The sequence below is a fragment of the Dermochelys coriacea genome, chromosome 12 (assembly GCF_009764565.3).
Source record: "Dermochelys coriacea isolate rDerCor1 chromosome 12, rDerCor1.pri.v4, whole genome shotgun sequence".
Classification (NCBI taxonomy): Eukaryota; Metazoa; Chordata; order Testudines; family Dermochelyidae; genus Dermochelys; species Dermochelys coriacea.
In genome coordinates, this window is record NC_050079.1 from 33,644,730 (window position 1) to 33,662,659 (window position 17,930).

General features: G+C 42.0%; 1 protein-coding gene across 8 annotated transcripts in view; it reads left to right on the forward strand.

The window, feature by feature from the left end:
• The window catches only part of PLCG2 (phospholipase C gamma 2), a 92,254-nt gene that overhangs the window by 25,086 nt on the left and 49,238 nt on the right, over positions 1 to 17,930 (forward strand). For 6 of the 8 annotated variants that reach the window (XR_005288374.2, XM_043495266.1, XM_038367814.2 and 3 more), the window contains 3 exons: positions 7,501 to 7,641; positions 11,734 to 11,827; positions 13,216 to 13,263. Coding sequence is in view for 7 of the 8 variants with exons in the window: in XM_043495266.1 (XP_043351201.1) it covers positions 7,501 to 7,641; positions 11,734 to 11,827; positions 13,216 to 13,263 (283 nt within the window). In the remaining variant the exon portion in view is untranslated. The remainder of the gene's footprint in view (positions 1 to 7,500; positions 7,642 to 11,733; positions 11,828 to 13,215; positions 13,264 to 17,930) is intronic. The other 2 variants (XM_038367818.2, XM_043495268.1) reach the window with 1 other exon arrangement.

Genomic DNA, 17,930 nt, shown 5'->3' on the forward strand with positions numbered 1-17,930 from the left:
CAGTGAAGTTTTGGGAGATGCCTAGTGAGAAGTCTTCTATTTAAAATGTAGTTATAGTCAGGAAAATGTACTTGTGTGACCTGAATTTGTTAAACTGTGGGTGTTAGCTGTGCATCTCCCACTAGTTCAGTCTGTCACATGGCTAAATTCCCTGTCATTTGGAACTTTAGCCCTGTGTGTCTTCTGCGTTGTATCAAATGCTTAGGCTTTGTAACTGTGTTTCAAATAGTTTTGTGGTTTATAATCTTTGCTCAGTCCACTACAGTATAGTACTTCTCATTAAATTTTACTATTCTTGAATCAGGGCTTAATTTCTCATAGAGTATTTCCTGGAGTGCCAGGGTTCGAGGCTTATGCCCCATGAGGGGCACTGGGGCTCAGGACTCCTCCCCCATGGAGGTGGGGCCCCATGTCTGCCCCATGGGTTTGAAAATATTTACTAGAGCTCTGCTCTGGACAGCTTTTGGTTGAACTGAAGTGCTGCCTTAAGTCAAGTTGCTGTATGTACAGCAAGGTGTGAGAGTTTTCTGGGGTGTGTACTGTCTGTAGATGGCCAGGCCACCTTACTCTCTGATGGAAAAACATTGCTTTGCACTCACAGCCCCACACCATATTCATGTTTTGACTAAAACAACAGGTGTACAGTGGCACACCTTGTCAGTGGCAATTTGATAATTTAATTCTTGGGTTATGTGGAAGTGAGAATGGAGCCATTGTCTCTGCTAACCACAGCAAGGTGCATTTGCAAAAGGAAACAAAAAAAGCTTTTTTACATTTGCTGGGTGCTCATTTGCACACTTTCCTACACTGCAGAGTTCTGTGTGTCTGTCGGATCAAGTCAGGTTTCTGCCCCTCTGAAGAAGAAACTTCTCATTTTGCAAATGGCTGATTATATTTTCGGAAATCGACTTTTCAAATGCATGAGCAAAATTTTGGCTACAGGCAAAATCATCCTCTGTTCCTGTGTTTTAAGTATGTATGTGTACTCCTATCCATACTTGCATATATATTTCTCTCTGACCATACCACTAAGGTTTTTGAAGCTTCTTATCTTTTCACATCTTATAATCTGTCACCGTCTTCTCTCTTGTCTTCCTGAGACCCTACTTATTCCATCAGGTCAGTTAAAAGCACTGCTCCTAAATTATGCTTCCTGACATGTTGTTCTGCCCCCTCTTTGAGTCCCTTCACGGGCTCCCCCTTCTCCAGCACATCAAAAACTGATTTCTGAGTCTGATCCTAAATCCGTTGATGTCCTTAGAAAGACTCTGATGGACTTCACTGGGGTTTGGATAAGGTTCCTGGTCCTTACCTGTAAGGCAGTTCGCAGCTCAGTTGTTCCTTCCCTACTTACTTGTCCTTATGCATTATCACTTCAGCCCTGCCCCACTAATGAAGTCAGCCTCCATTGTCTGTTTTGTCCATGTTTTACACAGGCATCTTTATACATTCTTTTATGCCTACCTCTCATGCACACAAGACCCTCTGTGGTGTTGTCCATCAAACCACTACTCTTCCTTCCTTCCTTCAAATCCTTTCTCAAGACCCTCTTCAAGATCCTTACAGACCAGTCAGCTTAACTTCTGACTCTGGAAGAAAATAGGAGCAAATAATTAAGCAATTCATTTGCAAACACCTAGAAAATAATAATGTGATAAGTAACAATCAGGAACAGATCATGTCAAACCAACCTGATAGCTTTCTTTGACAGGTTAACAAGCCTTGTGGATGGGGGGGGGAGCAGTAAACATGGTATATCTTGACTTTACTAAAGCTTTCAATATGGTTTCACATGACCTTCTCATAAACAAACCAGGGAAATACAACCTAGATGGAGTTACTATACGGTGGGTGCAAAACTGGTTGGAAAACTGTTCCCAGAGAGGCGTTATCAGTGGTTCACAGTCATGGTGGAAGGTGCATAACGAGTGGGGTCCTGCAAGCATCAGTTCTGGGTCTGGTTCTGTTCAATATCTTCATCAATGATTTAGATAATGACCTAGAGAGTACGCTTATAAAGTTTGCAGACGATACCAAGCTGGGAGGGATTGCAAATGCTTTGGAGGATAGGATTAAAATTAAAAATGATCTGGACAAACTGGAGAAATGGTCTGAAGTAAACAGAATGAAATTCAATAAGGACAAATGCAAAGTACTCCACTTAGGAAGGAACAATGAGTTGCACACACACAAAATGGGAAATGACTGCTTAGCAAGGAGAACTGCGGAAAGGGATCTTGGGGTCATAGTGGCCCATAAGCTAAATATGAGTCACCAGTGTAACAGTGTTGCAAAAAAAGCGAACATGATTCTGGGATGTATTAGCAGGAATATTGTAAGCAAGACACGAGAAGTTACAGTTGGTAACAGCTGGGTTGATGGCTTGTAGGGATTTCTGAAGTTGATTTTATTTATTGGTTACAATGTATAAATATATATCGGACTTGGAACCATCTAGCTGGGGTGAAGCTGGCCTATGCATATGCATTTTCTTAGAGAAACTTTCTGTTTCCAACTGTTCGTTACATCCAGAGGGTTAATTTTGTCATTTAGTCTGAGTTTTTGTACAGCACCATGCATAAGGGTCCCAGTCCTGATTAGTCCTTGCCTCTAGGTACTACTGTATTAAAAATAATAGTAGTTAGATTGTTCAAAATAGGCATTATTTAAATAAGTATTTCTCTTGGTAACTTATTTGAATGGAGAAAAATAAAGATTTCTTGTGTCAAAAGTTGTTGGGCAAAAAACTTGAGCCCTGGTGCAATGGGAGCTCCTGGAGGCATTGTGCATATAATCCATGCAACATCTGTGATATAATACTATTTATCTACTTCCCAATGCATAGAAATTAAGACTTGCCTAAGGCCATTCATCTCATTGGCAGAGCTGGAACTGGAATTTGAGCCACATGCTTAGGCCACTAAACTATGCATAGGCCACTATACCACAAGTCCACTTGAATAAGTTGTCAAAATCGAGAAGATGACTGACTAGTCTCCCAAAGAAATCCTTTTAAACCCCACAGAAATAGCCACCTAATGGAATGGATGAAATGTAAACTAGAAGCCTGACATTTTGAAACTGGTTTATCGGGTTCTGGCTGTCCAAACTGGCATGAGATTTACTAGAATAAATGTGAGGTTTTCCTCTTTCTCATGTTGCTGAGTTTGTGTCTGTTGCTTTATTTGATTTGTTTTATGGTTCTATATTTCCTTGGGATGTGTGCTAGTTGTCTTGTTCTGAGTACTCTTTTATGGACCACCAGGGAGTTGAAACTCTAAGTGCTACCTTTTGGGCCCTGTGTGATTTCCATTAACTATGGTGGGAGCACGATCAGGCCATTGGTGTCAAAATTTACCCTTGGACATACATACTGATGTAATGGGAATACTGTGTGCATATCTGGGGGTTGAACTTGGCTTTATATTTTGAACACACAGTTGGGAAGATGAAAGGGTCTAGTGCTTCAAGACAGCAAGAGAGTGTCAAATGATAGAATTTCTGGTGCATTCTATGAGTATTGCTGGGGCAGGAGTTATTTTCTGTTTGTATTTCCCAATAAATGACCATTCTGTTCAACTGCCAGTGCATTATAGATGTTTGATTATAAGATCTTGTCAGTATAGCAAACTTATCAGACTGAATTTGCGACATTTTTAATAAAATCTTTCTCCAGGGTATGGGTTTCTCTGGCTATACCCTTTTCTCATTCAGTCAGGGGCAGCTAGATTGGATAGTGGAGTTGTAGAGTTTGATCCTACAGTGAGCTCTATGCCTGTGAAGTCAGAGGAGCGCTGCACAACAGCTGGGTCATGTCTGTTGTGGCTCTTCCTCTCTCTCTGAGGGTCTAACCCATGATTTTCACCATGACGGTGCCCTAGAGAGAGCACTTTTTCCCAGTGTGTTGTCCCCCCTCAGAATACGCAGTATAGCCCATATGGAAAAGCCCTATAGTACTTAATACAAAAGGATAGCCCTTCTATAGGGTGGCCTAGTTTTAATCATATAAAATTCAACACACAATTATGTATCTTTATATAAAATTCAACAAGGTGGTTAAAAAACAGCCTTATAGAATGGTTATCCTTTTCTATTCTAGAGTTTATTTAGGATAGTTTCTACAGCGACCTATTGATTTCATTCCTATAAAGTTCTGTAGAATGTTTTTTCTAAGGGAAATAAAATATAATAATTTCAGGAACATAAAAGATTCTGAATTTGAACTCTTGAAAGGGAAGTTGACCTATATCGCACTCATTCTTTCTGTTCTCCCTCCCTCGTAACCTCCTTCCCTAATAGTTGAGCTTAGTCACATAGGCCCAGTTTTTTAAAGGTATTTAGGTGTTTTTGTGCTTACTTGGTGCCTAAATCCCTTTTTTAAAATGAGATCTAGACACCTAAATGTGTTAGGCATTGCAACACTGAGCAGAACAATGCCTAAATATCTTTTAAAAATCTGATCCTAACCATTCAGCTACTTGTTCTAACTGGATAATAAGTTTACTACCTTATTTGTCCTCCGATTAAATGAATTCTAAAGCACATCTGAGCAGAGCCGGGGGTGCAGTGTGGCTCTTCTCATCCACACACATAACTTGTTCCACTTTAACTATGCTGATATAGTTAAAACTGTATAACCCCTGCTAGTATAAAAGTGCTTATAACTGGTATAGCTTATTCCTGTAACGAAAGGGGAATGAGCTGTACCTTACATCAGTATAACTGCATCCATGATAGGGGTTGAACCAGTATAACTATATTGATTTAAAAAAAAATAATCACACCCCTAACCAAAATAACACATACACACCAGAGAGGGTGAGAGCACGAGAGTGAAGTATCACGGTTATAATGCAGAGAAAAGAAGGTGTGTGCGTGCGTGCAATAGAGGGAAGAAATTAAGCAAGCTTGACTCTTTCTATGTTAGAGGTCAGTATGGAGTAATAGTAACTCAAAATGGAAACAACAATTAGGGTTGGGAAATCTTTGTTTTTATCTGTGGGTTTTGTGTATGGTGTTCAGTAGAGTTATAGTGAAGTCAAATTTCAGAGTAGCAGCCATGTTAATCTGTATTTCCAAAAAGAAAAGGAGTACTTGTGGCACCTTAGAGATTAACAAAGTGAGCTGAGGCTCACGAAAGCTTATGCTCAAATAAATGTTAGTCTGCCACAAGAACTCCTTTTCTTTTAGTGAAGTCAAAGTTTCCCCAAGCTAATGCCTCATTGGGCTGACATGGTTAAAGCATGTTAGTTTCATAGCTCACAGCACACAAGGGAGCGATGAGGCCAGTATCATGTCAGGCTGCCTTTGACTGCCCTAACCCTATGGATCAGGTACCCATTTTGCAGTTGTGTGAACTGAAGGTGGCATTTCATTTTGAGATCCATCAAGACAAAACCCATAACCTTCAAGACTGGAGGTCTGGAGTGGTGGCTGAATGGTTAAGGCACTCAAGTAGAGTTACAGGGAATCTGATAAATGTTTCCCTCTTGGTTTACTTTGAATTGAAATCTGCTCTCTGCACCTTGATGTGTCTTTGTCAAACTCCTTTTGACATGCTTGAGAAGTAACACCAACATTTTCAAATGTGGACACTGTGACACTATGGTAAACCGTCACAGACACCTTAAGATAGGCTGAGATCCATTTTAGGTACCTAAGTAAGAATTTCAGAGGGGCTGAATATTCAGTGGGAGCTCTTCATTGCTCAACATCTCTGATATTCAGGCTACATATTTCAATACCTAAATGTAGATTTAGGAGCCTACTCTACGCAGCCACATTTGAAAAATTTGGATGGAGATTTTTTCCACACTATTCTTACTGGGAATTGTTGGGTGGAATCTGGGAGAAGGAGTGGTCACTTTATCTTGCAGATAGATATCTGGGGGACATAAAGCTCCTTGGGGCAGGGACTGTCTCTTTGTTCCATGTTTGTACAGAACCTGGTCAAAGGCTGCAGCTTATAAGGGCTACCTCAATACAAAAAAATAATTTTCTTCCCCTTTCCTAGCAGTAATGTCATCTCTGGGATAAACAACTCCAAATGGAGCAGTAAGTTTGGCCTGGGATATCTCACTAACAATAAGGACTTCCCAGATGTATGAATATTCTACCATCCAGGCTTTGCTGATCAACCCACTCCACCACCTCACACCAAACTACATCACATAAAAATTAATCATCCCACAGAGCTTTAGAAACAGGTGGTCAGCCCTTCCCCTCTTTATTTCACTACATTTGATATGATGTGATCTACTAGCAAGGAGATGCTCTTTTAAAATACATTGTCTGTATCCCTGAATTGTAAACACACACAAACAGAAACCCCCAGTGAATTTCCTCTGACACTGTATGGTGTGATAAACACATTTCAAGAGCAGCTGTGCAATTTCATTTTATTTATTTATTTATTTATTTATTTATTTTATTTTTGGTTTTCTCCTCATCCTGTAACGAGTAACTCTTGACTTGTCAAAAGTAGGAAGAGCCGTGTGTACTTCTGTCCAGTCTACAGGCAGAGCGAAACCACTTCCTCAGTTTTCTAATAAATATCTTATCGTAAGAGTGCACATATTCTATTTCAGTGCTGCCTCACAAATATTATGCGGACCCAGGCCTCCGACTATGATAAACAGAGGACTGACTCTAGGCCACATATCAGCACAGTGTTCTCCTTTCATGATTTTATTAAAGTGTAGCTAAGCTCTATGGGAAGGCATAGGTCACTCAGCATTGCTAGAAGTTGTATTAAAAGACAGAGACCTGTTTGGATCTGAGCAGAGGAAGGTTCATAGATAGCTTAATGGTTACATTGAGGCTTAGCCAAAAAAAGTTCTAAAACATAAGTGTAAAGCGTAGATTTCCCCACAAAAACTGCTCAAGTTCTGCAGAAAAGGTTTGAGTTGGTTTCATGGTACAAATAAAGTAACATCAATTGGTAGTGGTGGGGTGTTGTCCCTTTAGAGTACCCCCAAACAGTTTGCCAATCAAAAAGGGAACTCCAGCTTCAAAGTAAATGACACCTGCAAAAGTGTGAGGACAACTTTTTCTGTCGAGCCTATTGATTTTATACATAACTTGGTCAGTGGAGAGAGTGTCACAGTCCCAGGAATCCGATGAAGTGAGCTGTAGCTCACGAAAGCTTATGCTCTAATAAATTTGTTAGTCTCTAAGGTGCCACAAGTACTCCTTTTCTTTTTGCGAATACAGACTAACACAGCTGCTACTCTGAAGTCCCAGGAATGTTGTCACTGCATTATTTTAAGTTTCTGCAAAAAAGCTACCCTCTTCTTCCTCTCCCACTCTCCTCTGTCCCAGCCTTCAGGGTAGAAACACATTTAAGCAGTCACCACAGTAGCAAGTCCCAGACGTCAGAATCATATAAATTAATACAATAATAATAATTAATAAATGTTTTGACATGTTTGTCTTCCTGCACTGGTCTCTGCTCGAATTATGTAAGCACAGTTTGTACTGACACATGTTATTTTCTTTCAGTGGATCTGAGGGAAATAAAGGAAATTCGCCCTGGGAAAAATGCAAAGGATTTTGAGCGCGGGAAAGCAACACAGAATAAAGAGCATTGCTTTACTATTTTTTATGGTGCCCAGTTTGTTCTCAACACCTTAAGCTTAGCAGGTACTTTTTTTTTTTTTTTTTGTCTTTCTTCTTTAAACCTCAAACAGTAAACCCTCTAGATTAGAAATCTATAGCATTGACAGAGCAGTAATGCAAAGCTTAGGCTGCTTTTCTTTTTCCCTGGCCTTCCTAAAACATACCAAACATTTAAAATTGAGGAGGGTGAGAGAAAGCACCCTTTCCCACTTACTGCTTTTAATGCCCTTGAATTGTGGCATTTGTAATTTTTGTGTAAAAATACTTTATTAAGTGAAAAGAAAAGGAGTACTTATCCGATGAAGTGAGCTGTAGCTCACGAAAGCTTATGCTCAAATAAATTTTAGTCGTCTCTAAGGTGCCACAAGTACTCCTTTTCTTTTTGCGAATACAGACAAACACGGCTGCTACTCTGAAACCTGTCTTTTATTAGGTGAGATTTTTTTCCTTGTGCTGTTTAAAAGGATCATTTTCATGGCTGCTTAGTGGGTCATTTTAGGTGTCTGAATTGTTGCAAGCAGTCTTGTACCCTCCCTGACACCAGCTCTGTATGTTTTAGGAAGATGAAATGCCTATCACTCACTACAAGGCATAAGTGAGGTATAAGCAGTAAATATATAGTAAATCCCTATGTGTATGTTTCTGTTGATTCATTTCTTTATACCCTGCAGTTCCCTGATGTCTCTTTAGAAGGAACATTATAGAGAGTCTTTTTTATGAATTACTTATCTTTTATTCATTCACTCATGTTTAGCAGTGTAGATCCTTTCCAGTTAAATATCTCAAGTGAGAGGTGTTTTAACACTGGAGACCTGGGTGAAATCGTGGCCCTGTTGAAGTCAATGGAGACTTTGCCATTGGCTTTACTGCAGCCAGGGTCTCACCCCGGATCTTAAACCTGCCTGGGGTCACAAATAAAAGTGAATTTAGGATCCAAAACCTGCTTCTTAGTGACCACATCAGAAAAAACCACCACACAACAGGCAGGGTCTGTTTACTTAGGCCATGTTTATACTGCAAAATTAAGTCAACCTAACTTACGTTGGCATACGGCTGTGGCAGTAATTACATTGCTTGTATGTGTCTACACTTTGCTTCTTGTGTCAGCAGTGTGCTTCCTTACCAGGAACACTTGTATCAATTGTATTGTCAGTGTGGGACGGCTTGTGAAAGCCAGCAACAGTCGATGTAAGCAATGCAATGTCTACGCTGATGTTGCATTGACCTAACTATACGACTGTTACTTTACACTCCTGATGGAGGTGGAGTTAAGTCGGCATAGCAGGGCAGTTACACCAGTGGGAGCGAAATTTAAGTGTAGACGCTTCCTAAGCTGGCTTGCCTCGACCTAACCCTGTAGTGTTGACCAGACCCTACGAGAGGCCAAGGACTGGAATAGGAGGTGAATTGCATGCTCAAGTGAACCGTAAGGGATGTGCATGTCTATATGAGGAGAAGGGATGTTAATTAAATTGAAAGACAGGGAATTGAAAACTAATACAAGGAAATACTTTTTATACGCAACACAATATTATGCCATGAATCTCTTTGTCACAAGATATCATTGAACACAAAAGCTTAGAAAGATTAAAAAATGGATTGGATATTTTTATGGAAATGAGATCATCGAATTACATTAAAAAGGGTGTTTTTAAAAAAAGCAAAAACTAGAATTTTGGATGTGATATACCCTTATACTTCAGGGCATAAGTAATGAGTAATTTCTGCAATATCCTTTAAAAGAAAAACAGTCTCTCAAAACATGCACATTGTTTTTAAAATTATACTTTCAAACAATGCTGTATTCTCCAAAACTGAAGCAGAGCCCAGCTTCAGATCCCTGTGGAAATCTTTTTTTCAATTAGTTACATTTTTGAAAAGGACAGACGCCACCCACTGCTAGTCTAACTGTCCCAAAGCAATTCTGTGTGTAAAGAAAGCTGCCATTCCCCGTTAAGTAACAGTGACCTTGTATTGTTCTCAGAAACCAAGACAAGGTGCTTTAACAATCAAAAGCATTGATTAGAAACTGTTTCTAATCAATGGAGATTAGGAAGAAATTTCTCTTTAAGAAGGGGATAACTACCTCCTGAAGGGGTCTTGAATCTTCTTTGGTACAGGAATATATGGTTTCATTGCTTATGGGAATTCCCTTGGTCCTATGCTAGATCAACATTGTCAGTTTCATGAGCATTAAATTCATTTGCAAAGTTGTAATAAAAACTGAAGTAATTTTTAAGATGTTCCTAGTAGAGTAGAGAAGTGATCAGTGTGTTGTAAGCTTTATAATCCTAACAGCCATAGAGATTTTTTTTAAATGTGGAAGTGATGCTCTCCCTAGTTGAGGGACTTTCCCATGTGTGTAAGTAAACCCTATATTTATGCTTGTAAAATAATGTACAGTTAATTGCACAGAGGATTGGTGTACTAAATGTGGGTTTGCATGTGAAGGAGCATGCACAAATTTTGTGTGTTGAAAATTAATGGCTGCTTGTGAAAATTTGGCTCTACATACCAGATCTGAATTTAGATTAAGCCCATAATATCCCTGAAATTTCAGAATGTGCAGCATCTTTTTAAATATAATCGTGCACTGAGCACTGTTGAGTTGTATTTTCCCCTTGTTTTTTTTTTTTTCTCAGAATCTAGTCTCTGTTCTCAAACTACTTGCAATCAGTACCAGGAGGTCTGTTGCCATAACACAGATTCTCAGAACAACAGGACTGATATTTTCAATATCAGGAAAATCCTTTTCTTTGTTAAAGCACCTTGTCTTGGTTTCTGAGAACAATACAAGGTAACTGTTACTTAACGGGGAATGGCAGCTTTCTTTACACACAGAATTGCTTTGGGACAGTTAGACTAGCAGTGGGTGGTGTCTGTCCTTTTTTCAAAAACGTAACTAATTGAAAAAAGATTTCCCACAGGGATCTGAAGCTGGGCTCTGCTTCAGTTTTGGAGAATACAGCATTGTTTGAAAGTATAATTTTAAAAACAATGTGCATCTTTTGAGAGACTGTTTGTTTTTGTTTTAAAGGGTATTGCAGAAATTACTCAAGTTGGAGGCATTGTCAGGAAATAATTCTTCGGGAGGACTGTTTTGGTGAAGGGAAGCTTTGATGAATTTCTGAAGTGGAATGCTATAATGCAGGGCTGTCCAAATTGTGCCCAACTGAGGGTTGCAAAGGCTGCACCTAATCTGCAGCATGAAAGGGAAATTGCAGCCCACCTGCACCTTTAATAATAAAATTTGTGTCCCTCAGGGTCTGTAGCTCCCAGAATGCAGTGCATGAACTTGATCTGACTAGTAGATACTCGGATCAAGTTGGATCATCACCAGCAGGCCCTTCTGGTTTGCATCTGGTACTAGAAGTGTAGATGCAAACTCATTTTGGAACAAAATAAAATTTCTAGCCATTTTCCTTCTGAAAATAGACTTGAAAATGTAAAGCTAAGAATGAACGGAACAAGCATCTGAGCTCTAATTCTGCCGTAGGAGTCTGAGGGAACTTAAAGACTCGTCTCCCAAATACACCTTTTATGCAAGAAGTTAACTTTCCCACAAACTATAGTCTGGCATAGACTGTGCATAGTGATGTGATTATGGCAGTCAGGATGAAGGATTTGTTTTGCAGGCCACTCAGAAATGTTAAGGGTTAGGGTTAGAGTACTGCATGCTGGAATCTGTAGCGTCCACAGGTCACATGTTAATTTTAAAGGAGAGGATGGCTCTGGGCTACATTCAGCCCATAGCATGTACTTTGGCCACCTTGAGAACAGAAGATGGAAAAAGCAAAAATTCTGCTGTTATCACAGTGAGAGTTGTAGGCTGGCAGTAATTCTGCTGCAGCTTTGAAAGTCTTATGTTCTGATTAACAAAGTTTTAAAAGGAGATGTTTTTGATAGGTCTAGCAGGTTTTTTTTTTTTTTTTTAAAACCTTAACTAACATAGATTCTTTCATTGGAATGTGTTGGATTGACAGCGTAAAGCTCTATAGTGAGATTATCACAGAGAATGGGTAGCCAACCCACGTTATATGCTAGGGTTTATCTAAACATCACAGATTGTGTCTTTGTTATGTATTAATGTTTCTCACAGTGTATTAATCTTTGCAGCTGATTCCAAAGATGATGCTGATAAATGGCTGTGTGGCTTGAATATCTTGCATCAAGAGGTTATGAATGCTTCCACACCTGCAATCACAGAGAGGTACATGGAATTTTCCCCCCTTTGTTTATGAGAGACTCTTCAACAGCTTGACACTTCTTTGCAATTTGATAGTGAAAAACTGAAAAGACATTTTCAAGGATGAAACCAGTGTGGTCTGTAAGTTACATTAAGAGCAATACTCTACAGACAACATGCTATACTTAAAGTGTGGTCCAAATTCAGATCTTGTAAAAGCATATGCCTCTAGATAGTCTTCTATGGAGTTATGGCTATTTACACTGTGATGGATTTGGCTCTCTGGTTGGTTGGTTTGTTATATAAACTCGCTTGGTTCCAGGTTTGGAAGCCAAAGAGAGTCTTTAAGAAGTTCATGGGAATGTCTGGTCTGTGTGTGTGTGTTGGCATCTCCATTTCAAGTGACTCGGAGTTTCTCAGGATCTCACAACTAGACCCTCTCCCCCTTCCCACCACCCAGCCATGGGCAGAGAATCCCCCTCTTCTCAACAGGCCCTGAGCCCCCTGCCAGACTTGATCTTTTCTCACCCCATTCACCTTTCGTTCACAATGGGGAAAAGTCATGGCCTGTCTTTCTTCATTGGTTGTTTGTCCAAATTACAGCTCAGGTGTTGATGCCCTGCCCTAAATCCATCTAAATCCAATTTCAGCTGGGAAAAAGTATTCCTCACTTCCTGTCTTTAACTTTTGTGTGTGGTGTTGCTCTGTACGGTTATACAGTTGCTGTGCATCACTCTAGAGGTGGCTGCATTTCAGCAACAACAAAGTGATTCCTGTATAGACAGTGTATATGAGTGTTTTAGTGAAATGCTATGATTATCCTTTGGGATGAAACCTGTCTATATGAACAGATCTTCCCTGTCAGAATTGCCAATATCATTAAAGGGATGCTGGTCCTAAAATTGACACTTCTGTCTGATTGATGGTTTTTTAACCTAAGATACGTAAAAGATTACTACAGCTGAAAGAGATTAAGCAGATTTTCTTTTTCATTTTTACTTCATGCATTTGATGATATTTGGGACCACATCCTCAGCTAGTGCCAATCAGTGTAGCTCCATTAAAGCTATGCCAGTTTATACCAGCTGCAGATCTGGCTCTTTTGTGCCCAGTTATTTTCACTGTTTCCCATGTGTATGGTTAGTCATTTCCCTTGTTTATGTGGGCTTGTCACACACAACAAGGGGACAAAAACATTTTGTTTAGAAATAGGAAAATATTTATTGTAAAGCCACAAAAATGAACTAGGGCAGATGCAGCACCTGAAAATGCTTGTGACTCGTTTTTCAGAATGTGCTAGCTTTTCAGTTTAAATATCTCTGCTTACTTTCATCACTGAAATTGCGATATTGAACAGGCCCTGTTTGTTTTTAATTCTTAAAATAACTTCTGTTTTGTTTTGTTTTTTTAAGCTGGCTGAGAAAGCAGATCTACTCCGTTGACCAGACTAGAAGGAACAGGTATGAATCTCTCCCTTTTTAGATTTTGCTTAGTTTTCCTGGTCAGTTTTTCTACATGAAGTATAGGAGTGGAATTTAAAGTAACAAACAACACTTTGTATAAGAAAGATGTGACCTATGTAACATGTGAGAGTCCAGGACGCTGCACCTGCTCTTTCGTTAGGAATTTGTGTTCTGTTTTGTTATGGAGACAGCAAGCATATGAAATTCACTGATGCGTATAACAGAGAAGGAAATCACCACCACTGTATCATTTTGCTTTCTGCCCTTTCTTCGTGGCTGAAACTAGGATGTATGTAGTTTTTGGCAGGGAGAGGGGATGCTTCCCCCTTCCCACTTTCAACTCCCCACTCCCAGCAGCACCTAGCTGCTTCCTTTGTAGAGGCTGTTGTCCCTTTGCTAATCAAGTGGGAACCCAGAGGCTGGGACTCTGCTTTCCTGCCTTGGCTAGGCCCCCAGCACTGCCTGAGAAGGTGAAGAGAGTGAGGTGGGTCACAGATGGAGTTGGACTAACAGCAGCAGCCACAACAGTCCTTTCTCCCCACAGTGAGTCAGAGCCTTGAGGAGGGGGAGCATGATGGGGTGAAAGGACAGGGGAATTCTTGGAAGGTGAGGTAGGGACAAGGAGATCCATGGGGGACAGTGTGAGTAGGGACAGAGAAACCAATGGAGGGGGGTCATCTTGGAGATCCTGGGAGTGGGGTAGGTTAAGCAAGGGGAATACAAGATAGTCCTTGAACAGAGAGGTGGGAGGAAGTCAGCAGTGGTCTTTCAGAATTAGATTGAGGACTCTGGCACTGTTCCAGAGAGTTTGCAGAGTTATCACTTGCAAGGACTTGCTTTGGAAAATATAACTTGGTGAAACTTGCCTGGTCGTTTGCGATTGTTACTCTGTTATGTGTTGGTGAGGAGACTGAGGCTTAGGAGTTACCTCAGGATTCATGCTTCCCAGCTGAGGAAGCCGCAGCATATTGTAGGTTTCAGAGTAGCAGCCGTGTTAGTCTGTATTCGCAAAAAGAAAAGGAGTACTTGTGGCACCTTAGAGACTAACAAATTTATTAGAGCATAAGCTTTCGTGAGCTACAGCTCACTTCATCGGAATTATGGAGGTGGCATATATGGGTTCTTGTGGGAAATGGAAGCTGCTCATCTCAGGCCCATGCAAAAAATGGCGTAGATTTTAGTCTTCAAAATTTCTCTTTATGATGAGTGAGAGAGAATCCTTGCTCTGCTAGCTGAGGTGCTGGATAGCCTGTTGCAGTGCACAGGATGCTCTCTTGCAAATTCAGCTGCAAATTTCTCTTTAGAATTGATGCAAGTTGTATGATGCCTGGAGAAGGAAATTAACTCCTCGGTGGGTGGCACTTTAATGCAGCTTAGCTACCCCCTTTTCCCAGCAGCATTAATGTTTGTACTTCTAGTTCAGTGCAGAAAATAACATTCATTTCCTCTCATTTAGCCTTTTCCTAAGGGTAAAATAAAACATGTTCTCATTGTGTGGATGGAAACATGTTCTTGCAGGAAATAACACCATTCTTCAAGCAATCTGTGGTACTGGGCAGATGATTGCTGTACAAAGAGAGATGGAAGGGCATGAACAAAATTGGGTTCCCAAGCATAGGGGCTCAGAGAGATTTTAGATATCAGAGACAGACTCGCTTAGTCAGGAGGGGAAGGACATAGTGTGCCAGCTGCACCATTCTTTACTGGATGCCAGATCACGTTACTGCACTTGGCTCCTGCTCTGCTTCTGATGTGTTTCAATAAGAAAGCACCACAATAGGGGAGAACCATGAAACAAAGGAAAGCCATAGGGCAGAGAAGCTTCAGCTGATACTATATCTAGTTAAGGTTATGTTAGTTTCCATAGTTGTTTTACTACCTGAAGGTAACATAACTGATCCCCCTTTGATATGTGCTGAATTGTGAGGTGATGGTGTTTCCACTTTACCCAGAGAGAATTCCCATCTTTAGAAAACTCCAGGAAACAGATGAATGCTGAATGCTGCAATTTAACTTTTTTTTTAATTTGTAGTCAGTTAATTATAAAGCTGATACTTCCTGACTGGCCCCAGCAGTGAAGCTTTGCTGCCATATGCAGTAATGAAGTCAGCCCTAGGTTTAGGCCTTTGCTTGCCTGTCCAGAAAGAGCTGTTGAGTGGCAGTGTGATCAGCCCTGGGGGTGCAGTGGGAGAAGTGCGTGTTCTCATGGTCTGACAACAGGACTGGGAGCCAGGACCTTCCTGAGTTCTCATCTTGGCTCCAAAACTGACTCCCTCTTTGGCTCTTGACTGATCTCTCAGTTTACACGTCTCTCGACTGCTCTGCCTCGCTTTCCATATCTGCAAAGTGGGGATGATGACACCTCACAGGGCAGCTATGTGGATGAATATTTGTAAAACACTTTTTGAAGAGCGAAAGGATTTCTTACAAGTATTGGGTTTTTTGCTCTCAGGTGAACGTTTCTGGCCAGTGCTTGGAGCAGCATTGTCATCTAAAGGGTCACAACAAAGGCCTAGAACTTGAGGTCTTGGTTTCCATCCCTGTTCTGCCAGACACCCCCTGTGTGACTACTTAGTTGCAGTGTGCCTCAGTTTCCCCATCTGTAAAATGGGGGTGATAGCACTGCTCTGGGGATACGTAAATTAAAGATTGTGAGGCACTCTGATACTGTAATAACTGGTGCCATAAAAGTATCTAAGATACACTGAAACCAAAGCTGAAGTTGATGAGGGTGGTGGGAGGTCTGAAGCCCCATTCACTCTTCAGCTGCTGTGGGAGGGGTCAATGTACAGAGGGAGCTGCTCCACAGTTCGCTCAGCCCCCTTGCATCTGGACTCCGCCCCACCCAGAACACTCGCACTGAGCCCTCTGCACCCGAGCCCCTACTCAGCTGAGCCCCTCTCCCACACACATCCAGGCCCCCCTGCACCTAGATTGCCCCACACAGAACCCTCTTACCCCACAGCTGGATCCCCACATTAAGCCTCTCCACGCTTCGATCTTGCCAGGCTGAGCCTATCTGCTCCACACATGGATTGTTCCTCTTGCTTGCTATCGTGGTGCACCTGGCATGGAGGGGGCAGGACCCTGGTGTGTTTCTGGGGCAGAACTGGCACTTGTGCTGTGTCAGCGTTGGGTGCAACCTCACTGCTAAGTCCGTGTCCCAGGGTGGGACGATGGGACCTGCAGGGTTTTTATTTTTTTGGTGTAGAATTATTATTTTTTTGGCAAGAATTCCCTTGGGAGTATTGTAGCTCTTCTCTAAATCCTCTCCAATTTATCCAATTGTGAATTATAGACACTAGAGTTGGACAATGGGTGTGGATGATGCTGTGTCTTCAAAGGAACCCATCTCTGGAGTTATTCACATGCAGATTTTGCTTGAGTAAGGAGTATAGGAGCATGCCCCAGGGTTGCATGAGGAGTCTTTCACCAATAAAAACCAACAGTAATACCTTAATGAAAAGCGGTTGGAACTGAGGAACTGACATTATCAAATGCTGTTCTAGATTTCACATTCTTAAAAATGTGTGTAAAAGTGTTGTTCCTGCATGATTGCAGAATACCTGTTTATGCACAATTGTCCTTCTCCATGTGCAATACGTTGGAGATGTGCCAACTATCCATTTGTGTCCTTATTTGTCTGTGCATAAGCAGGTTCAGGCTGAATTTTATGGGCCCCAGAACTGATATGCTATTTTTTTTATCACAAAACCAGAGACTGGTTTAAGGGCAATTGAATTTTGTATCTTCAACTTTTACAACATTTGCTACCTACATATCTTTAAAAAGGAAATTTACTGTTTTTATACCAAGGTCAGTATAGTTTAGTCCGGGGTGGACAAACTTTTTGGCCTGAGGGCCACATCTGGGTATAAAAATTGTATATTAGGCCATAAATGTTCACAAAATTGGGGTTGGGGTGCAGGAGGGGGTGAGGGCTCTGGCTGGGGGTGCAGCGCAGGGGCGGGGTCAGAAATGAGGAGTACAGGGTGCAGGAGGGGACTCCTGGCAGGGGGTGGGGTCCGGGGTGGTGGGGAGGGCTCCGACTGGGGATGCAGGCTCTGGGGTGGGGCTGGGGATGAGGGGTTTAGGGTGTAAGAGGGTGCTCTGGGCTGGGACTGAGGGGTTTGGAGTGTGGGTGGGGGATTAGGGTTGCGGCAGGGGATTGGGGCATGGGGGGGTGAGGGCTCCGACTGGGGGGTGCAGGCTCTGGGGTGGGGCTGGGAATGAGGGTTTGGGGTGCAGGAGGGTGCTCTGGGCTTGGACCGACGGATTCAGAGGGCAGGAGGAGGATCAAGGAGAGGGCAGGGGGTTGGGGCGCAGGGGGGTGGCTCAGGGGTACAGACTCAGGGCAGCACTTATCTCAAGTGGCTCCTGGAAGCAGCGGCATGTTCCCCCCCCTCTGGCTCATACGCAGAGGCACGGCCAGGTGGCTCTGCTGTGCGCTGCCCTGTCCGCAAGCGCCGCCCCTGCAGCTCCCATTGGCTGCAGTTTCCGGCCAATGGGAGCTGCAGGGGCAGTGTGCGGAGCCCCCTGGCTGCCCCTACGCGTAGAAGCTGGAGTGGGGACATGCTGCGGCTTCTGGGAGCCGTGCAGAGCTGCCCCCAACCCTGCTCCCTGGCTAGAGTCCCGTTGTATCAATAATTCAACTTTCGTGTTGA